The sequence below is a fragment of the Lagopus muta genome, chromosome 1 (genome assembly GCF_023343835.1).
Source record: "Lagopus muta isolate bLagMut1 chromosome 1, bLagMut1 primary, whole genome shotgun sequence".
Classification (NCBI taxonomy): domain Eukaryota; kingdom Metazoa; phylum Chordata; class Aves; order Galliformes; family Phasianidae; genus Lagopus; species Lagopus muta.
In genome coordinates this window covers 186,344,184-186,368,620 of record NC_064433.1, presented here as the reverse complement: position 1 = coordinate 186,368,620, position 24,437 = coordinate 186,344,184, and the positions used below count along the sequence as shown (strand labels likewise).

At 38.5% G+C, this 24,437-nt stretch overlaps 1 protein-coding gene across 7 annotated transcripts in view; it reads right to left on the bottom strand.

Moving 5' to 3' along the window:
- GRM5 (glutamate metabotropic receptor 5) overlaps positions 1-24,437 on the bottom strand; it is a 247,650-nt gene that overhangs the window by 22,098 nt on the left and 201,115 nt on the right. For all 7 annotated transcript variants that reach the window (XM_048939815.1, XM_048939845.1, XM_048939829.1 and 4 more), the window contains 3 exons: positions 20,828-20,996; positions 17,011-17,137; positions 4,791-5,730 (listed from right to left, as the gene is read on the bottom strand). In XM_048939815.1, the coding sequence (XP_048795772.1) occupies positions 4,791-5,730; positions 17,011-17,137; positions 20,828-20,996 (1,236 nt within the window). The remainder of the gene's footprint in view (positions 1-4,790; positions 5,731-17,010; positions 17,138-20,827; positions 20,997-24,437) is intronic.

Here is a 24,437-nt window from a genome sequence, read left to right as displayed (position 1 = left end):
TTGGGACATTCTGATGTAAATACCAATTATAACAACTTGTGGTCTGAGGCTGAACCCAGTCCAGTGGAAAAGCCTGCCTTGCTCATCACTTTTTCCCCATGGGAGACAGGAAACTCACAGGTACAACTGTCAGCAGGCAATTTAAAAAATCCAACAGGTTCTTAATTTCTTTCTTTAGCCCCTCAGTCTCACTGCAAACATAAATAAATGGGGACACATACAAACTACAGCCCTGATTCAGGTTATATATCAGCAAAATGCTCTTCATCAGAGGGTGGTGGGCATGAAACAGACTCGTCAGAGCAGTGGACACAGCCCCAGGCTGCTGGTGTTCAAGGATTATCTGGACAACGCTCCCAGACATATGGTCCTGTGTGGAGCCAGGAATTGGACTTGATGATCTTTATGGGTCCCTTCTAACTCAGCGTATTTTATGATTCTATGATAATTTTCAAGCAGAGAGCCGTCCCTCAGGTTCAGAGCGGTGTTTTCTCTTCTTCCAGATGTTCTCACCTCACTGCTTAAACAGATTTGCTCCCTGCATTCAGGTCAAGGCTTGATCTACAGAAGAATATCAGTTTTCCATTGGCTTTCAGTTGTTTTACAGGAGAGAGCAGTTCAGAATTTGATGCTCAAGTGACAGAGAAGCCCCTTAAGGTGGGTTGGAGACCCAGAGAAGAAGCAGCCAAGGGCAGGAAACACATGTCATTCATACCCAGCAGTGGGAGAACTGGAGACCAGGAGCATGGACTGCATGCACTATGAAGACTTTGGAGCAAGCTGAAGAGTAGGGCAGAGAACACTGGTAAGATTTGAAAGAATACTACACAGGCATGGGAGAGACAGAGTGTTTGAGGGTTTTAATTAACAATAAAAGGCGAACTTGCCTTTTTGCAGGTTGAGAGAGATGCATGTGTTTAAAGGGAAGTTACAATGAAAATGAAGTGTTCCTGGCTTGAACCACTTAAAGACATGTTCCAAAAGAGATAAGCACCTACAGCAGTTAAATTATTGTGTGTCATTTAGGAGTAAGGTATTGGAGATGTAAAAGAAGCACTGGAATATCTTCTCTATCCCAGACCAAAACAGCAAAACAGACCTTTTAGTGTGCAGCTGTGGCTAGAAATAGCACAGTACCTACTCTCATAGCAGAAATACACCATCTTCATCTTACAGAGTAGTTGGAGAATAAGAAGAGGACAAACAAAGCCCATACTTCAGACATTTCCAAAAGAGTTCTGCTTCATCTATAATAACAATCCCTGTGACCTTAAGGTAAAATGGAGTTTTGCTCAAATTATTTATGGGCTTCCTAGTCCCTATGAAATTACCAGGTAAAACAGCTAGAAGCAGAACATCCAGATGCCTCTCTATAGAGGTCATGCGGCTTCCACAGAATCATGCAATTACAGAATGGCTTTTGCTGGAATAGAACTCAAAGTTTACCCAGCTCCAACCCCATGCTGTGGGCTAGTTGCCATCCAGCAGCTCAGGCTGCCAAGGGCTCCATCCAACCTGGCATTGAGCACCTCCAGGGATGGGGCATTCAAAACCTATCTGGACTACCTGTTCCAGTACCTTGCCACCCTCTCGGTGGCAAAAAAAACATCCCCCTGCCATCATATTTAAACCTCATCTCTAAATTTTAAAACTCTACCCCCTTGTCCAATCATTACCTACCCTTTCACTACAGCTATGTGGTGTTCAGCATTCTTCTTTGTGGTGCTGCGTCTATTGATGTCCAATTTGAAACAATGCCTTACTTTGAAACAATGGTACAATATATTTTGTAGGCTAGAACTGATTCACAATAGTCTACATGAAATGTTTTTTATTTCATTGGGTGATGAATAGCTTTACTCTGCTCAGTAATATATTTTGGTGAAAATACATTCCAACACTCAGTCACAGCTTGCCTGAGCTTTTTATTTTTAATTTATTTTTTTTTATTTTACTGAAGAGCACCCCATGCAAAAAGTCATTTAGGACTGTAACAGATGTATTGCTTTATTTAGGCAAAAACAGTGCTGTTATCTGTCATCTTGCAGCTGATGTGAAAGCTCTGAATGGAGCCTTGGTATTATCTGTTTGACAATGATTTGATGCAATACTACACTGTTATAAATTAGTGTCAAGAACAAAAAGGCTAATGATAGGGGCTCCTCTCTACACTGTTGATTTAAATAACATCTTTCTTTAAAACTCAACAGTGACTCACTCTCTCTTAAATAAAACCCCACTGTGCTATTTAAATAATACCATGTAGCTCTACTGCATATTTCCTTTGATTCTGAGTACTTCAGTGTTTACTTGAAAAACCTATCAAAACAAGATTGTGAACACTGTACTGAATACCATGTAACATATTACTTCGTGCAATTTTTAAAAAATATTCTATTTTTTAATGTTCTACTTTCTCATGCTCTACAGTGAGCAGAAGTGAGGCTGAAAGTGGCTTTCTGTTTGTTTTTTGTTTGTTTGTTTTGTTCTTGGAGATGATATCAGATACAGGTAAATTCCTGAGCAGCATTTTAAATTTCTTCAGTATATTCTAGGACTCTGTTTCATTTTCTTTCATGTAACTAAAGAGACACTGATTAGAGAATTTCTCATAATTGATGGAATCAGTTTGATGTTGGATTCCCAAACCCTTCAGGCACATACTGGCTAAGCACTGTTAAGTTCATTGGCACCACCACAGTTTAACTATAGGCATTTTGCTGCAGTTTTAAGTGTTGATGAGTAATGCTGGCAGCATGAAAGCTTTTCTCCTAGTGTCAGATAAAACACTCTAGTTTTTTTATATCTAGGTAAATATGCCAGTATATCAGCTTTGTGCTGCTTTCTTCATTCTTACACAAATGCATCTGATGCTCTCAATGCTATTTTCAATGCTACTGAAAAAGAAGTCACTATCAATAATCTATTATGTTTTACTAATACATCTCTACTGTAGGTGTATTCTACACATAGAGACAAAGAAATGAAACAGAGTCCTCAAAAAGAAGAAAATACATCTTGTCTTTAAGACACTCCATACTCTTCAGAATAAAAAAAAAATATTTTGGAGCAATTTTTTTTCTTTTTTTTAAACTGAGACATAACTCACGACAAACAAATCTTTCCCAAGTCCAAGATCCATTATCTGTAATTTCTCCTTGCTAGGAAAAATATTGTGAGATGGCAAGTGAGTTCTGAAACCAAAATGAGGGCAGATAAGAATGATCTAAAAGAAGAATAATGTTATCCTGTTGAGGACACTATGAAGAATGCCTCTTTTACAGCCCAGAAGTGGTTGCAGGTCTCCTAGCTTCAACATCTCAGGTCACACAAACAGACAGAGTTTGTAGAGAGGTACATTTCAGGTAACCATCACATAAGCTGATACAGGATTTATTATTTTGAAACATCATCTTACTCTTCATCTGAAAATGAACTGAAAGATAATGCTATTTACAGATATAAGATACCTGGTAAAAACCCATCAATTTATGTATCAATTAAAAATCACTGAAAGAGAATCATGAGAAATAAACTGGCAGAAACAAATAATCATTTTGACATAACCTGCCCTCTGTTTTTTATTACTAAAATTCTCCTTTGAATCAAAACTTTGGATCATAGAGAAATTGAACTACAAATTGCCATTGTTCCATGTAAACTTCAGTGTGAATAATGACACATCAAGAAATACTCATATTATCAATCATGAAATCCATATGTTTCAGTGAGGAGGGAAATACAACTGTCACTTCTGGGCGAGGCATGCAGAGCTGAGGAATGATAAGATTTCTTTTCTGCATTCATACAGGCAGAATTCCATGTTTATGCTAATAATTAAATAACCCAAAATCACCCTCATCACCAACATACCAAAAGTCTAAGAGATCAAAAGACGTAAATGAACCCCTGACTTGGATGTGCTCCTGCACAGTCTGTCTATGAGTCTGGACTGTATTTCCACTTTAGAGTTTTCCTTTCCCCTTGGTGTTCACTGACTGTAATTTTTATATAATGAACATACAAGCTGTCATCATGATCACTGAATTCAGGTATTTTTGTGGCAAGAAACAAAGAAATAGCTCACAAGGAGGTATCTGGTTGATGGCAGGAAGAGTAGCAAACGTGGGGTCTATGAGCAACTGACTTTTAGGAAGATGAATAGAGAAAAAGATATCAAGATAGGTAAAGAAGAGAAGATAGATAAGGACAAGGAGAAAGAAGGCAGGGAGAGATAACAGAAGAAAGGAAAATCAGGTAATAGAAGAGAAAAGACATAACAGAAGAATCACAAGACAAATCCTCAGATGCCTGAGTGGCCACTCGTGATGCCACATGTGTTGGCTACTCCACCTTGATTTTGTAGCATTAGCAGCCACTCAGTTGTCCTCCTGCTGTGACTAGAGAAAAAATACAGTGACTGTGCAATTCATTCAAGTGAAAGAGCTTGCAAATGAGTGCATTAAGGACAAGGTAATTAGTAATATTTCTTGATCTTGTTTTCTCCCTGCTAAGATCTTACTTCTCTCCCTGCAAGAAGTGGACAGTTTACACAGCCAATGCTTCCATCTCTGAGATTGTTTGTCCATTGTGCTGTGTCCCGCTTTTGCACAACATTTTGACTAAATCAGACCTGTAGCTGTTGTAGATGTGGGAAAGAAGACTTCTCTCCCAGTGGTGAGGCAAAGGGAATTAATATATCTCCCTCTGTCCTTTCATTGTTAGCATTATCACTGAACCCTCGGAAAAACATAATAACTTCCCCACACTCACACATTAGCAGACTTTACCTAAGTGTTTCACCAGATGATCCCCTTCTTTTCCACAGGTTCACCAGGCTGCTTGAGCGGCTTGCAGCCGAAGATGACTTCCCATCCCCTACGTGCATGCGGACCACAGTCGATGTGGTGAATGCGCTGCGTACATTCCTTTCAGGCTTAGCAAGGATGATGTAGACCTTGGGCACAAACATGCAACCAAGGGCCACCGTGGCACTCAGACTCACTGAGAAACACATGGTGATTATCTTGTAGTTGCTTCCAAAATATATTGGCACAAAAGCCAGCCAAATGATGCAGGTGGTATACATTGTAAAGGCAATATACTTTGCTTCATTGAAATTAGCTGGGACATTTCTTGTCTTAAATGCATAAAAGGTGCAACTCAAAATTAATAATCCATTGTATCCAAGGGGGGTTACAACACCCAAGTTGGTGGTGTTACAAATCAAGTAGACCTCTCGGATGCTTGGATAATCATGCATTATATCAGGTGGCTCCATTATAAAGAGGGCAACAATTATGCCTAATTGTATACATATCAAGATAAATGCAATAACAAGTTGGGCACAGGCACTCATGAATCTAGGTTTCTTTGTACAAATTTTCTTCTTGCTGCCAGCCAGGATTCTTGCAATGCGGTTGGTTTTAGTGACTAAAGCAGAATAACTCATAGCTGGGGAGAGACCAATGCCAATTCGTTGAAGATAGCAGTAAATCTGTTGAGGTTTTGCGATGAGACAGAAAGTGCACAAGTAACCCAAGCAGATGCCAGCTAGAATGATGTAACAAAGTTCTCGGCTGGAAGATTTGACCACTGGAGTATCACGATACATTATGAATATAGCCGTAACAAACAAGGTTGCCAGCAGACCCAGGCACGCAAAAACAACTGCTGCAATTGGTTCAGGATCACCCCATCTGAGATACTGGACTGGGATGAGGTCACAACCTACAGGGAACAACAACAAAAGAAAGTAAATTGAAGTATGTAGGAATTAGATTCTTTAATGATAGTTTTACAGATTTTTCTCTTTCATGAAGTTGCTGTTACCATCAGTGTAGGCTAGTATTATTGGTATAATGGCATACTAAATATTTTTCAGTGACAGCTTATTTCAATAACATTTTATCTGTTTGGAGTCTAACAATCTAACACTATGACTGAAAAAATGTTCAAACGCATTAAGAAGTCACCTTGCATCACAGTGAAATTTACCCTTTATTATTATTATTATTTTAAATTTAGTAATTTAAGGAAAAATTTCATAATCAAGTTGCATTGCCTTGATGTGAAATGCTCAAAAGTTGTCTGCATAGCATATGCCCTTTAAGGAGCAGGCATCAATGATATACTAACATACATTAATTATGAAGTATATTGGTACTTGTTTAATGACTATGCAGATACTCTAGCCATCAAGGAAAAAAAGTACTTCTTCCTCATACAGAATAATTTTTTTCCAGCAAGACTTTTCTGGGGTTAATGATGCAGATTATATGTACTTTGGGATGTCCCACAGTACTCATTTCCATATCTGTCATTCACACTTTTAAGATGTTTGAGGAATTAATCTCTCGTCTAGTTCACAAAATCAAACCAATAACAATAAATTAGAGTCAAAGCTGAATTAAACACGTGCAGCCCCTTCAAAGGATGATAGTTTTTTCAGTTTATGTATGGGTTTAATGAGTCATTCTTTGTACCCGTCTGTCAATGGTTTATGGGCTGGTTCTGCCCAGCTCAGTGACTAGCGGGGCAAAGGGACTCAGGGAACCACACCCAGGGAAGGGAAAAAGGGAAAAAGGGAAAAGAGAGAGGGGCCTGAAAACAAAAAAGCGGCAATGATTTGAGGATAAACAAACTAATTTACTAAATAAGGTATCGAAAAGCAAGATAACTCACTATAATACAAAACAATACAATATAATTAGAGTTGAAGCTAATAAATCAAATAAACAAGAGTATCTGAAAGCCAAAGGTTTTTCATTCCACAGAGTGCTTGACTAACTAGTTAGCTTGACTAACCTTTATTACAAATTAAAAATGACCTCAAAATTTAGGACTGTTGGAATCAAATTGCTTTTTGGCTGGGCCAGACATAAAAATGTCAGCCTGTCTCAGGGTAGAGGGTGGCAAAAGAATTTTACCCCTTATGGATGGAGTGCTGGGTATTCACATCTGTATTTTCAGTAATAAAGGCAATTTAGACAAGACACTGATGAGGACCTGGATGCTGAGCAATTCAAATTAGTAAAGGAGCCTGGGATCCCAATATCTTGATGATCAGTGGGAAAAGCAGGCATCTGTTTTTTGTGGAAATTCTACATGTAAGATGTTTAGTCTTTTCCTTTATTTTCAGTGGAGCTTAAGATATTTTGAAATATCTCATTGACATTCTTAATAATAAAAAACCTTTCCATGCTAATAATTGTGGTTAATATTAGATTTAGATCCCTTCTCCTCCCAGTATTTCTATATTATGTATTTCTAAACAATACTGTAAAAAAAATATAAATATCTACAATATGATATTATAATAAATATGTTGTCAAGCAAAAGTATGAGGCAGATAGTTCTGTATTCCTGCAGAAAAATCAGCAGAATTAGGGTAACAAAATGTTTTACATATCCACAGTTAAAGGATACATCGCTTTGGAGTAACAGAGTTTTGCCCTTGATAATTAAACAAAGATTAATTGGCCATTTGTATTTTAACTGCTTTGGTGTGATAAGCTTTCTGCTGCAATAATAAAATTATTGCCATGTCTTAACGTAACAAAGACACTTAGATCTTCACAAAATACTCACGTGAGCATTCATTAACTCCTTTTGGTTTTAAAGGGTTTTCTTATTCAGACTGAGGGAGACAAGGTATTTCATTCTGATTTCATCAAGATTAATGTAGCATGCAAATGACATAATTAAAATCATTCTATACCACTAAGAGTGGCGGAAGAAGGGTGAATAGCAGAAAGCACTCTCTGGGGTAAGTAGATATCCCTCCTGACGTGAGTTCTTCCCAAAGAAGTTTTCTGGGCTTGTTTAGCTTGGAAAAGAGAAGGAGCTGGGGAGGCCTCGTTGCATCCTTCCAGTACTTGAAGGGAGCTTACACACAGGAGGGGTTACCGACTTTTTACACAGTCCGGTATCAATAGTACAAGGGGGAATAGCTTTAAACTAAAAAAGGGCAGATTAACATTAACAGAGTTAGGAATAAATTTTTTACTCAGGGCATGGTGAGGCCCTGACACAAGCTGCCCAGAGAAGCTGTGGATGCTTCTTCCCTGAGGTGCTCAAGGCCAGGTTGGATGGGATCTTGGGCAGCCTGAGCTGGTGGGGGGCAACCAGCCCATGGCAGGGGAGTTGGAACTGGGTGGGCTTTAAGGTCCCCTCCAACCTGTTCTATGATTTCATCAAATGTAATGAATATTTTGGAGAAACCATTTGTTACCAGCCTCTGTTACTTCTGCATCTTGGAATGGAATTTTCTAATGTTCTTACCTTACAGCTAGCCTTTATCTGCAGACAATGATATAGAGGCTGACCTGTGCACAGTTTCTAACATTACAACAGAGGCCAAACATTTCTTGCTGGTTTAAAACTATTTCATGCCTTTCTTGCTTTATTACCCTTTTACATTCTCTTAATAAAATACCTGAGAAAAGAGTTGAAACTTGTGCCATTTTTATTCTCTGTAACTGAGTGTACTTTGCAAGGGGAATGCTAAGCTGTGCAATTATTTATTCTTCAATTAAGATTTAAGGACTGGATATTCTTCATAAAGCAAATGATTGGTGAGGCTTTCATTTCACAGTTTTGCAGATAATGGTTTCTGACAATGACACTTTGCAGAAAGAGATGATCAAATCAAGTAAAAGAAATATGGGAAAATGGCACAGTCACTGTACAGTCAGTTTGATGGCTATTATTATACCAAGGCAAATGCTGAAAATTCTAATAAAGGAATATTTCCCATCCCATAAATAACTGTGTGCTCCATGGTGATTTGGACAAAATCCCATCCCGTAGCCCACTTCTTACACTTCATCAACATCTTCAAGCACCTGGAAAGTCTTCTCTCCTCACTGGCTCAGAAACTCCAACTGAAATAGAGCCAGAAGGCCCAATCCTGTCTTCCCTGCAGTGGGCTGAGGCAATCTTTGTCTGGTGGAACGGCTGTTAGGAGCAATGCCTATAGTCCAATTTGGAGCAGGTATAGAGTTGTACTCTGTGCTCAAAAGCGTGCTGCTTCTGGGACCAGTAAAATTGACATAAAACAATCTCTATGTTTCTCTGGCCAGAGATGTAAACTGTGGGAGCTAAGTACTAGATATACATGTAAATAGCAAGACAGATATAAAATATCAGAGTCCCATTCAACATGCCAGGGAAGAGATTTCTGTGAGGAGCACTAAAAAAAAATATCACCAACAAATTACAGATGAGGGTATCTGAGGATTTCCTGGGATAGAAAATAGATCTGATATTCTGTAATATCCGCCTCTCTAAGGATGGGCTAAATGGTTCTACAAATGAGATGAGAGCTCTTGAAGATTTGACCCTTGCCACGGGTCTATGAGTAGCCTCTGCTCCCTCTCCTGAAGTAAACTTGCCACTTCTGATCTTTCATATTGCTTTAAAATTAGTTAGTCTGGATAAGAGTTCACAGATATGAAGCATTCTGTTATCATTCTTATTTTCAGGGGATTTAATCATGACACTGTCTTAATTTGTTATTACAGCCTTGGTGCCTAAGAGAGCTTACTATACCTTCATTATCTGTAAAACTGAAAATCTCCTTCATGACAGGCAATATGGAACACATAATTAAACAAGCTCCAAAGGTAAACATGACAGATTAAGGGTTGTAAATAGGATGCAGTCAGCAAAGTGAAGGGAATTCAGGGAAATCCCGTAAGTCAACATCATGAACAGAAGTTCATTATCAGTCCATATGAAGAGTAAAACTGACAGAAAGTCACTGCTGTTTTTGTAAATTCTAAACATTTTTGTGGAGTGAGGCAGTTAGGCACCCCTTAACAAAAGATGTACTTTTCATCTTTTTTTTTTATTTTAATCTCTGTCATAGATAGCAGGAGTTCAATTGTCATGCCTAAACAACAACCTACTGACTTAGCATCATAGACTTGTATGAGTTGTAAGAGACCTTTAAACGTCATCTAGTCCAACTCTACTGAAAAGAACAGAGACATCTACAGCTAGATAAGGTTTCCCCAAACCCTGTCCTGCCTTACCTTGAGTGCCTACAGGGACAAGGCACCCACCACCACCTCTCTGGGCAACCTGTTGCAATTCACAACTCTTAGTTGTGAAAGAGAATCTCAGCATGGGACTTACCACACGATTGAATGTGTATTGCTGCCATGTTGTTAGATATTCTATACGAATATTCCTGAGTTTTCCCTGTGCCATAATTTCAAGAAATGGTAGAAGGGAAATCTTGATTAATGATCCAGGTTTTCACATATGGAGAGCTGAGAGACAGGAATTGATTCAGAACCAAAATCCTAGTGAATCTGGCAGGAAAATCTTCAAATATTGTTTTTTTTTTTTTTTTTTTTTTTTTTTTTTTTTTTTTTTTAGAGGGGAAAAAAAACCCACTGTTGCCTGAACTGTCAAGACAAATGTGAGAAATACACTCTTCAAAGTCCTGGGTGAAAATCAGCCCTGCTGATGTCCATGTGGAATATGTGCCGTTGAAATGAGAGAGCACATCTGTAATATTTCAGTACTAAGGTCTGGTACCTTTCAATGTGGTAATCTGAACTATTAATATCAACAGTTCTTTCTCTTGTTCCAGGGAAATCTTTCATAGTCACAGCAATAGGAAGGCATGTGGAAGCAACCACCTGTTTAATTATCATCTGCAGCAACTTCCAGGCTGGCACATTTACTGAAACCATCCACGAGGGTGGGTTTGCACTGACAATGGGCACAGCTGAGAACTGATTTCTTCTGCTTCTTCTACAGGGCTGGAGCAGGGACCTATCACATCATATCCTAAACTGCAGCAGCAGAGGCTTCTGTATAGCAGGAGGTGAAGTTCCAAGTAACTCAAGAACACTGATTTAGCTGTGAACTGCAGTAAAAGGCAAGGCCATGAGTCTTAGAATAGTTCATTAAAGTTACTGTATGACCAAATCGGGAATGGTTCCTAAATTAAATGTGCAGAATGATCAGAACAACTGATGAACTGTAGGAGTTGAGTCCATCTATATGTCAACTCTGATGTTTTGACTTGAGTTTCACCAAAATGAATACTAGCTCCATGTTTTAAATGTAGTGTTTTTAATGCAGAAATCCTGGTCGTAATGTTGTCACCTGAACATTTAACTCACTGTTATCTGCTTTTTCCAAAAGGCAGATGTGAGAATGACTTATGGAAATGGCTACATTTCATTTGGCATAAAAAGGAAAGGAAAAGGAAGTGCACTTTTCCTGTGAAATTAGGGTGAAAAAATCAGATTTCATTTTAGTTGATGCACATCTACAATGATGAGAACAACTTCACAAAAATTATGCTCTTCTTTTAACCTATCTGAATTACACCCTTGGAATTTATGATAAAAGTAGGATCTTAATATTTCAGCAGCAAAATCAATGTCAGCATGGGCTAAATTCTGTTCTGCCTCATGCTTACAACTGTCAGGCAATTACTAAAATTACCAAAGGTTTCAACTTTATTATGAATTGTGATAGAAGAAAGGCATTTTATGGCAACAATCAGTTACTGTTAGATATTTCAGGCACAGATATGAATAACTTTTTTTCATTAAGGATCCAGATGAATGAGATATTCAATTTTCAGAACCCTACATTACATCAAGAATGGGCAGCGAACAGGAAGAACCAGCATCACCCCTATGCTGAGTCCCAACTGGGCTGTACCAGACCATGCCCAGGGCTCCTTGCACCACCTGTTTTCTGCTGATCTCACTGACAACATGAGCAATGTCCTCAAGATAAGGGAGGCATTCATTTTCATTTCTCAGGGAGAAATCCTGAACAAGCAGAGCTTGTTGGTGAAGCCTTTTTCCTCCAGCTACAGGAGGTATTATGATCAGAGGCTCTCATCTTGCTTCAACCACCCTGACAAGTGCAGGAAAAGCATCATGTTGAGTTGCAGGCGATCCAGGAGGCTCCTGGAATGTACTGAGGATCCCCTCCCGAGCCAGGCAATAGATGGCCCCACCAAGGGGGATGCAGTACTGGATCTGTTGCTGACCAACACCAGTGAACTGATTGATTACATCAGCACTGGAGGCTGCCTGGGCTGTAGTGACCATGCAGTAGTGGAATTTACACCTTTGAGGGATACTGGACAAAGAGTAAAAATCAGGATGTTAAATCTTAGGAAAGCCAAATTCCAGCTCTTCAGGGAGTTAATCAACAAACCCCTTGGGGAAACCATCCTCAAATGAAAGAGAGCAGAGAAGGGATGGCAGATCTCAAAGGAAGCTTTTCCTGGGGCACAAGATCTCTCCATCCACAGGTAAAGGAAGTCAAGAAAGGAAGACAAGAAACTCGAATGATCTTGTGATTCTATGAATCCATAGGAGTACAAGCTTGGGCTCAGGAAGGAGCAGGCTGATAACAGAACACAGCACCAGTATGGTCAGCATGTTAAAGTGTTTTGTCATGTAGAGGTGGAATGCACTTTTTCCCCCCGTTCTCACCATTCAAGTGCTGTTTGGATACTCCTGTTCTTATCTAGCATTTTCAAACATGAAGATCATAAATCTGCTATACTGGGTATACTGCACCTTATTAGGTGAAGGAATTTTTGTAACTATAGCAAAAAATGCAGATTTCTGATGTTTAGCCTTATCCATGAATGACAAAGAAAACTTTTCAAGAACCGAAGTATTTCACCTCCTATGTTCATTGGAATCTAATCAAGAAAATCAAATAACCAGCATAGTTGGAGTACACAGAGAGTGATGAAAATGTCAGTGTAGCCTGAAGATAATGCAAAAGTCACTTAATTAATATCATCTGCTTTCTTTGATGTCCCCGACATTACCAGAACCATTTCTGTTGTTGTTTTCTATTGTCCCTGAATCACAGAAAGAAAGAATAATTGTCTCTTTCCCCCTCAAAAATGTCCTGGGGACAAACCCTGGGGATCACCAGATCAAGATGTTCCTACAGCCACTCACAAACTTTCGCATTGCTGAGCAAAACTCGTTCAGTTTTCCCAAGGTATCCTTCCTGAATGCAGACGATCATGCCCGCAAAGTCAGTGGATTCCAGGAGAACTAAAAAGCATTTCTCAGCCTACTGAAAAATCAGTTGCATCAAGATTTGGACCAAAAATGTAAGAGTTTCTTTATTCATATCTAAACACACCTGGAATCCATTTCTCTTCCTCCCACTGTGAATGTAGCACCATTAAGTGTTTTAAGGAACAGTGGAGGTGTAAGCATATCATTCTGGACTTCAAATCATGCATTTATTCTGCTCTAATTGAGTATGGCTCAGTCACACTGAATGCTGTGTGAAGTGGTTGTGTCACATACACACATTACTAACAGAGTGTTAGGAAGGAGATCTATAGTACATAAGTAGACCAGTTGACACTAGCCCAGGAGAAAGATTTGGACCTGGAGTGCTTTTGGGGATAGTACACATGGACTGGGGAAAAAGAAAAGAGAATTAGTAGGTTTGCATTGTAGGTACAGTTTGGTCCCTGGGGAAAGTTCTGTGCACAAGCAATGAAAATAAAATTTGTAAGGAATAAGATATTAGCAACTAAACATTGTTTTCCTAGCCTCAGTTTTTCTAGATAGATACATTTTCCAGTAACTGACTTAATCAAGAGAAATTCTTCCTCCCACTCATTTTTCCCTTTGGACTTACTAAGCCTTACTGTACTTGAGATCTCACAGCTCTTTATCTTTTATGAGAATAATGGTTTCCTACACACGTTGCATCTCTTCTGTCTGCTCTCCTCCTGCAGCTGAATTCTCATATTGGTGATTCTCATTCAGGTGGCTGAAAAACAAGACTGAACTTTTTTTTATAAGCAGCATCTAAACCATTATATCTTTTATATATTGAAGTTTGTGGCCCAAATTGATACCAGCCATTGTGTATAAGAAAACTGAAGTGATGTTTTGTTGTACGAGCCAAGAAAGGATTTAAAAAAATGTTTTTATCTAAGTTCGGACCTCTGGCAGACAGTGAGGTGCAGCTTCACATTGAAAGCCTTTCCTTTTGCATGGCTGATAAATTTACTGACTCAGAAACCAGAGACTCAGAAGCAGAACTCTCATATAAAAATGACCATGCAAGGAAGACTTATTCCAGTGAGCTTTTATGCGTGGCCTTGAGGAGCTGACATTACCTAAGATATGGCTTTATCTTGCAGCAAAGAGACACAGTCTGCTGCAGTATCAGATGTAGGGACATCTCAAGGAGATTGGTGTGTGCTTTGAAAAGTTAATGAGAAGTTTGCTCACCAGAATTCAAAATGCACTTCTCTCTCCTTACATTTACTTCATATTTATTACTAAACTTACACTGCAAACAAAGTTAGATCAAGAGGTAATTTCTTTACAAGTTGCAAAAGTTGGGTCTATAAATACAATCATAAAAACATACAGCTTAATATATCATATAGATAAGTTGGGAATAAACTTTTTAAAATCTGTTTTTGATACAAGGCTAAATAAGACCAGATCCAACCATCATGTGAATAGTTAAGTTAGATGGGAAACATAAGGCCATGCAGCTATGATGATAGAGATCCTGTTACCAGGAATGCGTGCTGTATCAGCAGTGTTCATAGAGACTGAGGTAGGGTTCAAGTTACCCAATGCTCTGCTGAATCTGTGCCCAGCTAAGAAGCAACAGCTAGATCTCCTAAAAACCATTGCTTGGCATTGATGCCCACTGATGTTTAATGTGTGCCTATCAGATTTCATTGCCATACAACACAAAATGCATGTCTAAAGACTGCATAATCAATGAATGTACAGATGTTACAGTTATGAGATATACCAGAGAGCTTGGCTACGTAGTTATTACACCAAACTAGAAAAGATAGGATGCTTACCTGTATCCTGGGCTCACTTATGAAACCCCAGTGGAGCAGATCTCCTGAAAAGATACCCTGTTGCAGTCAGCTCTTAAATGGGTCTAGGAGAGGTGGAACCAGGCTCCACCCCTTCCGGCAGCACAGCTGATTTGCCTTCACCTGTGCTCCTGTGGCTGACTCATTGCTCGCCTCAGGTGATCAATCAGAGGCTCAGGCCGTGATTCAGCATACAAAAGACAAATGAAATGTTTTCAAAATGTAACAGTACATGTATTACATGAAGCAGTTGGTTTGACTGGAAGAACAACTTTCCTTCAAAATGCCCAGAGTTAGGTGGAAAAGCATTGACCCAACCCACTCTTGTTCTTCCATCTTGAGGGCAAAGTAATACCTTGAGAGGATAAATGCTACCACAAGCCCAGATTGATACCTGGCTGTGGATCCTGAGTGTTCTGGAGAGCCAACACAAAGCCCCAGGCACCAGAGCCATGCTGGAGGCTGTCTGCTCCACTTTGCCTTACATACAGCACGTAAAGTCTATTTCCTTCCCTCCCCTTCCCTTCAAATTCTCCAACATGATGGGCAGTTATAAGCACCACTGTTTCAAAAAAGGATCCTCTATTGACCAGATGAGGCACTTAGAGCAATTTCCCTTCTAGCCTCATTGTAGCAGCTGTTGTTCCAGCTGATCTACTTTGGGTAAAAATTCATGTGCTAGCTGAAACAAATGTGTGATCTGGGAACTGCTGCATTTCAGAGGAATTTGTTTGAAGAGTTGGCCATTTGCACCAGTTGACTTTCACAAGTTGATCAGCCTGGTGCAGCAGCCTGGTTCCTGCAGTGGGGTCAACATATGGCCAAGGCAGGATGTAAATTTGAGTTTATACTCAAAACTGTGTACTGTGTGCTGAAAGAAGGAATCAAATGCATCAAGTTCTCTTCTTCCTTTCTCCATTCCCATGACATGAGAATGCTTTTCCTGATGTGAGAGGGGTTTTCTGACTGATTGCTGTGTGCTCAGGAAGGCAGTGCTGGAGGTTCAGGACTAGAAGAGAGTTTACAAATCTAATTTGCTGCTGTTTCAGTTTTATCAGTTAAAAGTTTTCTTCAGAAGTTTAATGTTTGGCATTTTCTGATAAATACCCTACCAATTTCATAGTTAAATAATTTTAAAATTATTATTTATAGTAATTAGTATTCTTATATCATGTATTACCACAATGTAACATCCCTTACGAGGGAAACATTTTGATTAACCTTATTTACAGAAATCTATCTAAAGGCCAAACACTATCTGACACTCTTCCAATTACATAAATTCACCCAGCAAATTGTTTTTCCTTATGTCTTCCTTCTCTTTAATCTCACTCATTTCTCACTTCATCCATAGAAATTATATGTAAACTGAGTCTGTGAACTCTTCTGGAAAAAGCCTGTCTCTTCTCCCCTGGTGCAAAGACAGTCATAATGAGAACCTGATCCCTGAACAGTATTTAAAGCATCTTTGTTCTCTGAGCATCTGAACACACAAATCCTGTCTATTAGTCATAAAGAAGAGAGACTGTGAGATACAAGTATTGGAACAATTTTGCCCTGGAAGAGGCAAATTGACATTCTGCAAGAGTATGGAGATCTACAGAATGGCCAGGAGAAAATGAAACCAGTGTTTTAGCAGACCATCTGGTGAACAAAGGACTGCTACAGAGCTAAGTCTATTTGGAGCATTGATGCTTTCAACATCAGTAATTGCCACAACTCTTCTTTACCTGCCTGGGAGGTTAATAAAACTGAATAAAGTTTGACTTTCTTTAATAATTTCTCTGATAATTATTCATTTTTCAGTGTGTTTGAGGAAGGGCATGAGATACACAACCTGTTTGGTGCTAGTACAGTTTCAAATTCAATGCTAGGACTAGATTTTTTATTTCTAGATCTTGCAATTTATGTATTTATGTCTTTAGAGAGCAGCTGAATTAAACTAAGGGCTTCTGGATCAACTTGAGGAAAGATAGCAAATACCAGTTTGAGTTCAGATTTCAGTTATATCTCTAGGCTTAATCTGACTAAAGCAAAGAGTCCTCATACTCACCTGTATCTGCTATTTGTTTCTTCAGCTTAGCCGATGAACATAATAATTGACAACATAAGCACACCCATAACTTGTTTACCTGTAAGCTCATCATTGGGCCAGGAGCCGAGCTGGCAGGCCTTGCACGTGTATTCATCAAAGACATATTCGTTCTCTTTACAAGGAGTGCATGTCCAGCAGCAACTCACTTCTCCTTTACGAATCACCTGAGATAAAAATTGACATTTGATTTAGCAACATAAATGTACATTCATGCTGCCCCAAGTACTAATTTTCTTTTTTCTTTTTTTTTTTTTCTAAGAAAGGTTGTTGTTGTTGCTGTTGTTGTTGAAGAGAACTCCTGACATGATACGATACAATACAATACGATACAATATGATATATGATATCATATGTTGTTCATCCAAAAAGTGACACAAGTTCTCCGTTCCCACACCATGTATATACCAGAAGAAGCCAGTAACCCAGTAGAAGTATAGATGCCAATACAGAACCACAAAAAGAGTCCATCTGGCCCAACCTCAGCTCCAGCAGGGACACCCAGAGCAGGGTGCCCAGCACCATGTCAAGTGGCCTTTGGAGATCTCCTAGTGGGATACTCCATACCTTCTCTGGGCAACCTGTGACAGAGCTCCAGCACCTGCACACATACAAGTGCTTCCTGGTGCTCAGAGGAAACCTGCTGTGTTTCAGTTTGTGCCCAATGCCTCTTGTCCTGGCACTGAGCACAGACTGAAAAGAGTTTGAGTGTTTATTATCCAAAGATTTTTGGATGCTTATTTTTCATTCAATTCTGAGTAATTGGTTAAAACTGTTTCTTTTCCAAATATCAAATTGAACATCGTTTCTGGAACTATTTAGGTTACTACATTTCTAATTTCCTAGAAATGAGAATGTTATCTTAGTCCATTTTAACATCTGACCTGATTTCTCATCTTATAATTTGTTGCCAAATGTCATTACATACTCATGATTGAGATGAAGATTTTTCAAGACCCTTATTTATCATTATATGTGCTTTTTGTCCATGTGTCCATCTCTTTGTTATTTTTAAACAATTTTAAAACAAATACTTTCAATTACATTACAAGGAGTAAACTGACTTGTTGGCTTTTTGAAATTTGGTATTTTTATGCAGTGGTGTATTTAGAAGAGGACTTCAAAACCAAATGTCCTTATTGAAATTTCAATAAATGAAATGCAACTTAGTATAAAGAAGAATTACTGTCTTGCTCACATTATTCTTTATAAAACTGTAGTGAACAAAAAGTGCAATTTGTATCTTTTTCATCAGCAATAGGGGGATTTGAAAATTTGAAATTTGAATTTTGTTTATAAAATATGAAAGGATGAAAGGAAATAAAAGTCACCTAATTAGCTAAACTTGAAGAAAAAACATAAGAGCATAAATATTTTGCTCTCTAAGACCTTAGATTACATCTGCTTGCAAAGCAATGTATCTGCCCTCCTGAAAAATCATATCTTCAGATTTCTTTCATTTTGATCTAAAACAAAAAGTTTGAACAATGGAGCTTTTAAAAGTTCCTTGTGTTTGTCAAAATAAATTCTCAGAAAGCTTGTACTAATTTTAGACATATTTTGGTGAATAATGCCTTATAAAATCCATCATTTTACAACTCAAGAAAGTGAAATGTCAAATTAATAACAGTATGGTATTACGAAAACACCTTTTCTATCAAAACAATTCATTTACAGTTTCATGTTAAACTTCTTACCAAATTAGCACCTTCTGATAGAATACTTAGAATCTGAAAAATTAGAAAGAAAACTAGTACTCTCAGCACTTCTTATCCAGCACTAACCATGATTATGTATCCTTCTCTAGGAAGAAAAGAATTGTTCATAAATCAGAGTCCATTATAAAATCGTTTAGTCAGCTATTTCTTCATCCTTTTACTTTCCATTTCTTGAATATATATATTTTTGTTGGAGCATTTTTTTAACAGTAAAACAATCTTTCCTGTCCCTTTTAATTAAAAAAAAAACACAGATTTTTTTTTTTTTTACCATGTTCTTGTCATCTTTCTAATCCACTGAACCAGTTGAATTATTACTATCTGAATAATAATATGTTTTACACAATTTTGAATGTATACAAATGGATTATGTTTGGATTTTACCCTCTGCTTCAGATGGTTACACAAAACCCTGCTGAGTAACAGCATCTCATTGCACTGAAAGTTTCAAATTCCTTCATAATAACTCATTCCAAAATAACCCTGTAAGAAAGCCACCAAGAAGTTAGGCAGGATCCAGCTTTCCCCACCATCTGTGAATGCAATGAAGATAAAAGATTATACAGTAAACTTTGAGATTCACAGTCGGTCGCCTAAAGCAGAGCATAAGGAACATTTCAAACACTGGGCTTGAAGCATGTGTGTGTGTGATAAACTGCCTTGACAGAGAAGAACTGACAGTTGGATTAGATGGTCTTACATGTCTTTTCCAATCTTAATGATTCTGTGATAACTGTCTTGGGAGAATCCTTGAAAGCACAGGCAGAAGGTGGGAGGAAACTTACTGAAGATTCTTTCTGTCCCCTGAGTTGTGGAAACAAGTTACAGAGCATGTCAGTAAGCAGTTCTGCAGTAATACCTGTTTGTACATCTCTTTCCTCTTGAATATATGTCTTAGTAGCTGTAGCAAGCTAACATACTATGATTAGTTACTGGGGGTGTAAGTCATCCTCCCTTCCCTCATGTGTCTGCAGAAAGTTTGTTTCCATCTGAACCAAATGTCCTGGCTGTGAAAATAAATGTGTTTCTAAACCAAGATTACTCTCAACTGTTTTATAATCTTAACTGAGGATAAACAACTCCTGATTTGAAATAATCTATGTATTTCCACTGACTATGAAATTTGGAAATCTGACATAACTGCATGTATCTACTATGCTGAAGGCACATGGATTTGAACTGATGGAATTTGCTGACTCTGCAAAAGACCAGCCAGTGAATAAACCACAGTATCTTCCTAAAACTACGCAAGACTTGGACAGAAGTGTTTCACTCTCTGTATTGCAGAGCATGGTCAGCCTCCCATCAGCCCTTGCCACTTCCCAGATTTGCAAGTGTGCCATGTCAACACTGGAGAAAAGTTTTTTCTTTTTCAGTTCATGCCATTCCATTGTCCATGACAATCCTCTCAGTGCACAGACTTTTATGGAAATGACTGCAAGGTAAGTTAGGGACTTGCTGATTTTTTATCTGCTTTGTTTCATGGAATGTTCCAGAACAACAGAGTACAATTAATATATGACAGAATCATTTATCTTTCTTCCTCACACCATTTCAACAGGGAGATTGGAAAAAAATCTAAAACCTAAGACAGAAAGGAAATGATAAAATAGGTATCATTAAAAAAAAAAGAAGTTACTTACTTCTCTTGCAGTTCTAAGCAGCAGTAGTTACCGATGTTCTCTGAAGATACTGCAGATGTGTGAGTAATAATGGCCCAGTTTAGGTGTCTATGTCTAGCACTAAATTAGTAGCAATTATTATTTACGAATTACCTGCAGTTGTACTGACAAGTCCCAGCCAGGGATTTACACTCCACTGAATCAGATGCTATTAACATATGCAGCAAAAACAAAACAAAACAAAACAAAACACAAAAACAAAACAAAACAGCACCAAACAATTTCTACTCTAAAGCATTTGGATTATAAGGGTAAAAAAGACAACAGTTCACAGATATAGAAGTACAACAGTAGTAACTTAGGAAAATTGTGAAATGACTATGATGTGAGCAGGAACTAAATTTATGTCTGTACAGTTTAATTAAGGTGTGGGATACCGCCCCTATGAAAGAGATAGAATTTCTTTTCACATTTCAAGCCTATGCATACAACTGAAATAAGTAGAAAATATATTTACCTTTATCTGTCCTTTTTCACAGGGCTCACTGCAGACAGATCTGATGATATTATTTTTTTCTGACCATATTTCATCATCATCCATTTTCAGCTCACCGTTGTCCCAGCTGCCAACATTGATATAGTCAAAGTAGTCCTTCCCCATTTTCTTAAAATTCATGATTTCATATCTTGAGAAAAAAAAAAGGATGTTCAGGCTGGAAATTAGGGAACATTTCTTCTCAGCAAAAGTGGTGATGTACTGGCACAGGCTGCCCAGGGAGGTGGTGGAGTCACCATCCCTGGAGATGTTCAAGAACTGTGGAGATGTAGCACTGAGAGACATGGCTTGTGGGCATGGTGGCAGGTTGATGGTTGAACTACATGATCTTACAGGTCTTTTCCAACTGTAATGAATCTATGATTCTATGACTTCAGCTGCTGTAAGACTGCATGATGCAGGGTCGGTGTGATACCTGAAGAGGTGTCAAGAATCATTCATTGGGCACTGATTCCAGAACTCTGGGACTTGCTTCAGGGAGACCTGAGCAAGTGACAGTGCTTAGGCCTTTTAATCCAGGCATTAAGTCTTGTTTGAAGAATGGAGCTGAGACTTGTACCTATATTTTTCGTTTACAGCATTGCAGCATCAAATGTTATTCTGTACCGTACAAAGGACACTCTTCCCTTTTTATATAATTCCTCAGTGATCAGAACGTATTAAATTCTTCATAGGCTTCATTATGAAAGGAAAGGGTACCTAGGCCTCAGTCCTAAGTGGCTTCTGGGTAAGACTCCTTTGACATCTGGGAACAGAAGACCTAAGAGTAGATCAGAGCTGATCACAGCTTTCAGGTTCACATTTCTCCTTCTTCCTATGCTTTCTTCTTAGCTCCCATAGAGTCCTAAAGAAAGTTTATGGGGCAGCCTACAATTCATCAGCCTCCTAGCATGCTGAACCTTCCAGGCCACCTTCCTGCCCTGTAGTCCAGTCTGGAAAGTTGGGCAACTCCTGAAGTGATGATATCATCTTTTCTTTATCTTCTCTTTAGTGGATTTTGCAGTGATTTGAGTAAACAACTTGAAAATCACTAAGCAAATGCTATAAACTGAGAATGTAAGTGCAATCCTAGGCTTAAGAAACCTGCCTGGTTCATAAACGAGAGGTCAACTTTTTCCCAGCAGTAGACTCAAAATTTGTTCCCAAGGAAAACATATTGAAAGAGCTGGATTAAGACTGATATTGTTAGAGTGCACATTATGAAGTCCATTATGAAGTTGCAGATAAGTAAAAGAACCAGCTCATTAAATCAAACTGTCTCTTAAATAAGATACTAAAGTTTTGTGGTAATACTTTAAGAATCATAGAACTAGAGAATATCTGAAGTTGGAAGAGACCCACACAGATCACTGAGTCCAACCCAAAGCTGCAAAGGTCTCCCCTAAGCCTGCTCTGCTCTGGACTAATAAATCACAGGACCTCATCTGCTCCTTGTACATCTTGCGCTCCAAGGCCTTCACCGTCTCTGTAGCTCTTTTATACCTTAATTCAGAGATTTAAACTTCACTATGGTGAGGCAAAAACCAAAATGTTCAGAAATGTAGGTCACTCCAAAAGCAACTTGGAGACTAGCAAGCAGTAGTCTATAAAATCAATGATTTTTCTGAGCTGATTTAAAAAAAAAAAAAAAGCTACAGTAAAGCTCTCCTTTGATAAACTTCTCCAGACATGGATCCCTGAATATTTTAAACCAGGTGATAAAATCTAATTGTCTCAGAGAAGAAACTGGTTTGGCAGGGAGTCAATACGAAAATCAAACACAGGTCAGGGACCTGCAACACAGGATCAGGACTGCAAGCAAACAGTGAAATAAAATGGAAATGGAGCCTGAGTGGATGACCAGTATGACATTATCCATATCATGAGAGACCTGCTTTAATGGGAGTGGTGGTGATGGGTTGATTACTAGACAAGATGATTGTAGTGGTCTTCTTCAACCTTTAAGATTCTACGATTCTATGAGAATCTTACTCTTTCCAAAACAAAAAGAAATGAGCAATGACACAGCTAGTGAGGAAAAATTATTATTATCCTGGATTTTAGAACATTTTAATGTTTGTCTTGTATAAAGGAGGAAATGTCCACACCTTTGATACTCAGATACCCTATCAAAGTTAGAAGGCTGAATATCAGACTGACACATATACATTTAATCTAAATAAACACATACATAAATATAAATAAACAGGTTGATTTTTCATGTGGTTAAAAAAAAAGATTGCAAGGGTTTGTTTGTTTGCTTGCTTTTGCTGAGGTTTACAAACATAATAATGGTCTGATTAAGCATTAAACAGACCAACCAAAATGTTAGCCCAGAAGCCCTTGCGGAGTCTTAATTCCATATTATCAGGAAATTGTAATGCTCCTCTGAAGGTTGCTTTGTTGAAGCTGTCAATTCAGAGTTTTATGGGCAGATAAACAAAAGTACTGTCAGTGTTTATCAGGCCACTGGAACTAAAATGATTATCCCTCCAGTAGCTGTAGACTAGTTCCATGCTTATATCCCAGGGGAGATACTGAAAAGAAACTTGACATAGTAAATAAACCTATTGCCTCCGTATGTAGTCTCTCACAAGACCTCTGCAGAGAGTAGTATTGGTAGATTCACAGCAATAACCAGACTCAGGAAGTTCATTTCTATAGCAGAAGTTCATGAATCACTGGTTCCCTGGAGCTTGCTTGAGATACCACAGGGACAGTTTGTCACTTTAGGATAGGAGAGACCAGATGGTGCAATAACACATTTCCAGCAGTGCCCTAATCACTGTGCAAAACACTTGCTTCTAAACAGAAGTGCCATGAGTTTGCTGAGAATCCATATTCTGTTGGTAGCAAGTAGACAAGACATCGCCAACTTATTTTTCTTGCCTTTTCTTGCCTTTTCAATTTCTTTCTTGGAGTTTCCTTAATATTTGCAGACAGCTGTTATCACTCTGAGAGATCATGGCTGCTGCTTCCATACTGATCTTTTTTCCCATGTCTTCATCTCACCTAAAACAAGCTCTCCACTTGACTATCTATCTGCTTAAAGCTCAGCTTACTCATAAAGAACTTTGGGATAGGGCCACGATTTGAAGCATCTTGTGAGATTAGTGATCTGTTTTATAATGTCAAAACCCTGTTGGTATACATCAAAATCCAGAGCTATCTAGGTCAGGAAGGCTTTTTACATTCTGTTTTCCTGCTTAACACCACTACCACAGTACAGCTGTGAGGATTTACATTTCGTTTTACAAAGTGAAGATGCAGCTAGCAACAGAAGTGAACAGGGAAGATGAGATATTCCATCACAACTGCACCATCTCCCAGCTGTAGCAAACAGTATTTGACAGTGCTCAAAAGACTAGAAACTATCCAGATCTGGGAATTAGAAATGGAACTTCCTATAAATCCTTCTCACTAAAAAGTAAATTTTGACTCATTATTGGCTACTTTAAGCACATAGTATGGATTTAATGCTGTGACAGTTTTAGGACAGGAGAGAACAAAGACCTGTGCTTCTATAGTAACCAAGCTCTGAAAAACATTTTATCCCTACTCACATTTCTTTATTTTGAGGAGGCAGAGACTG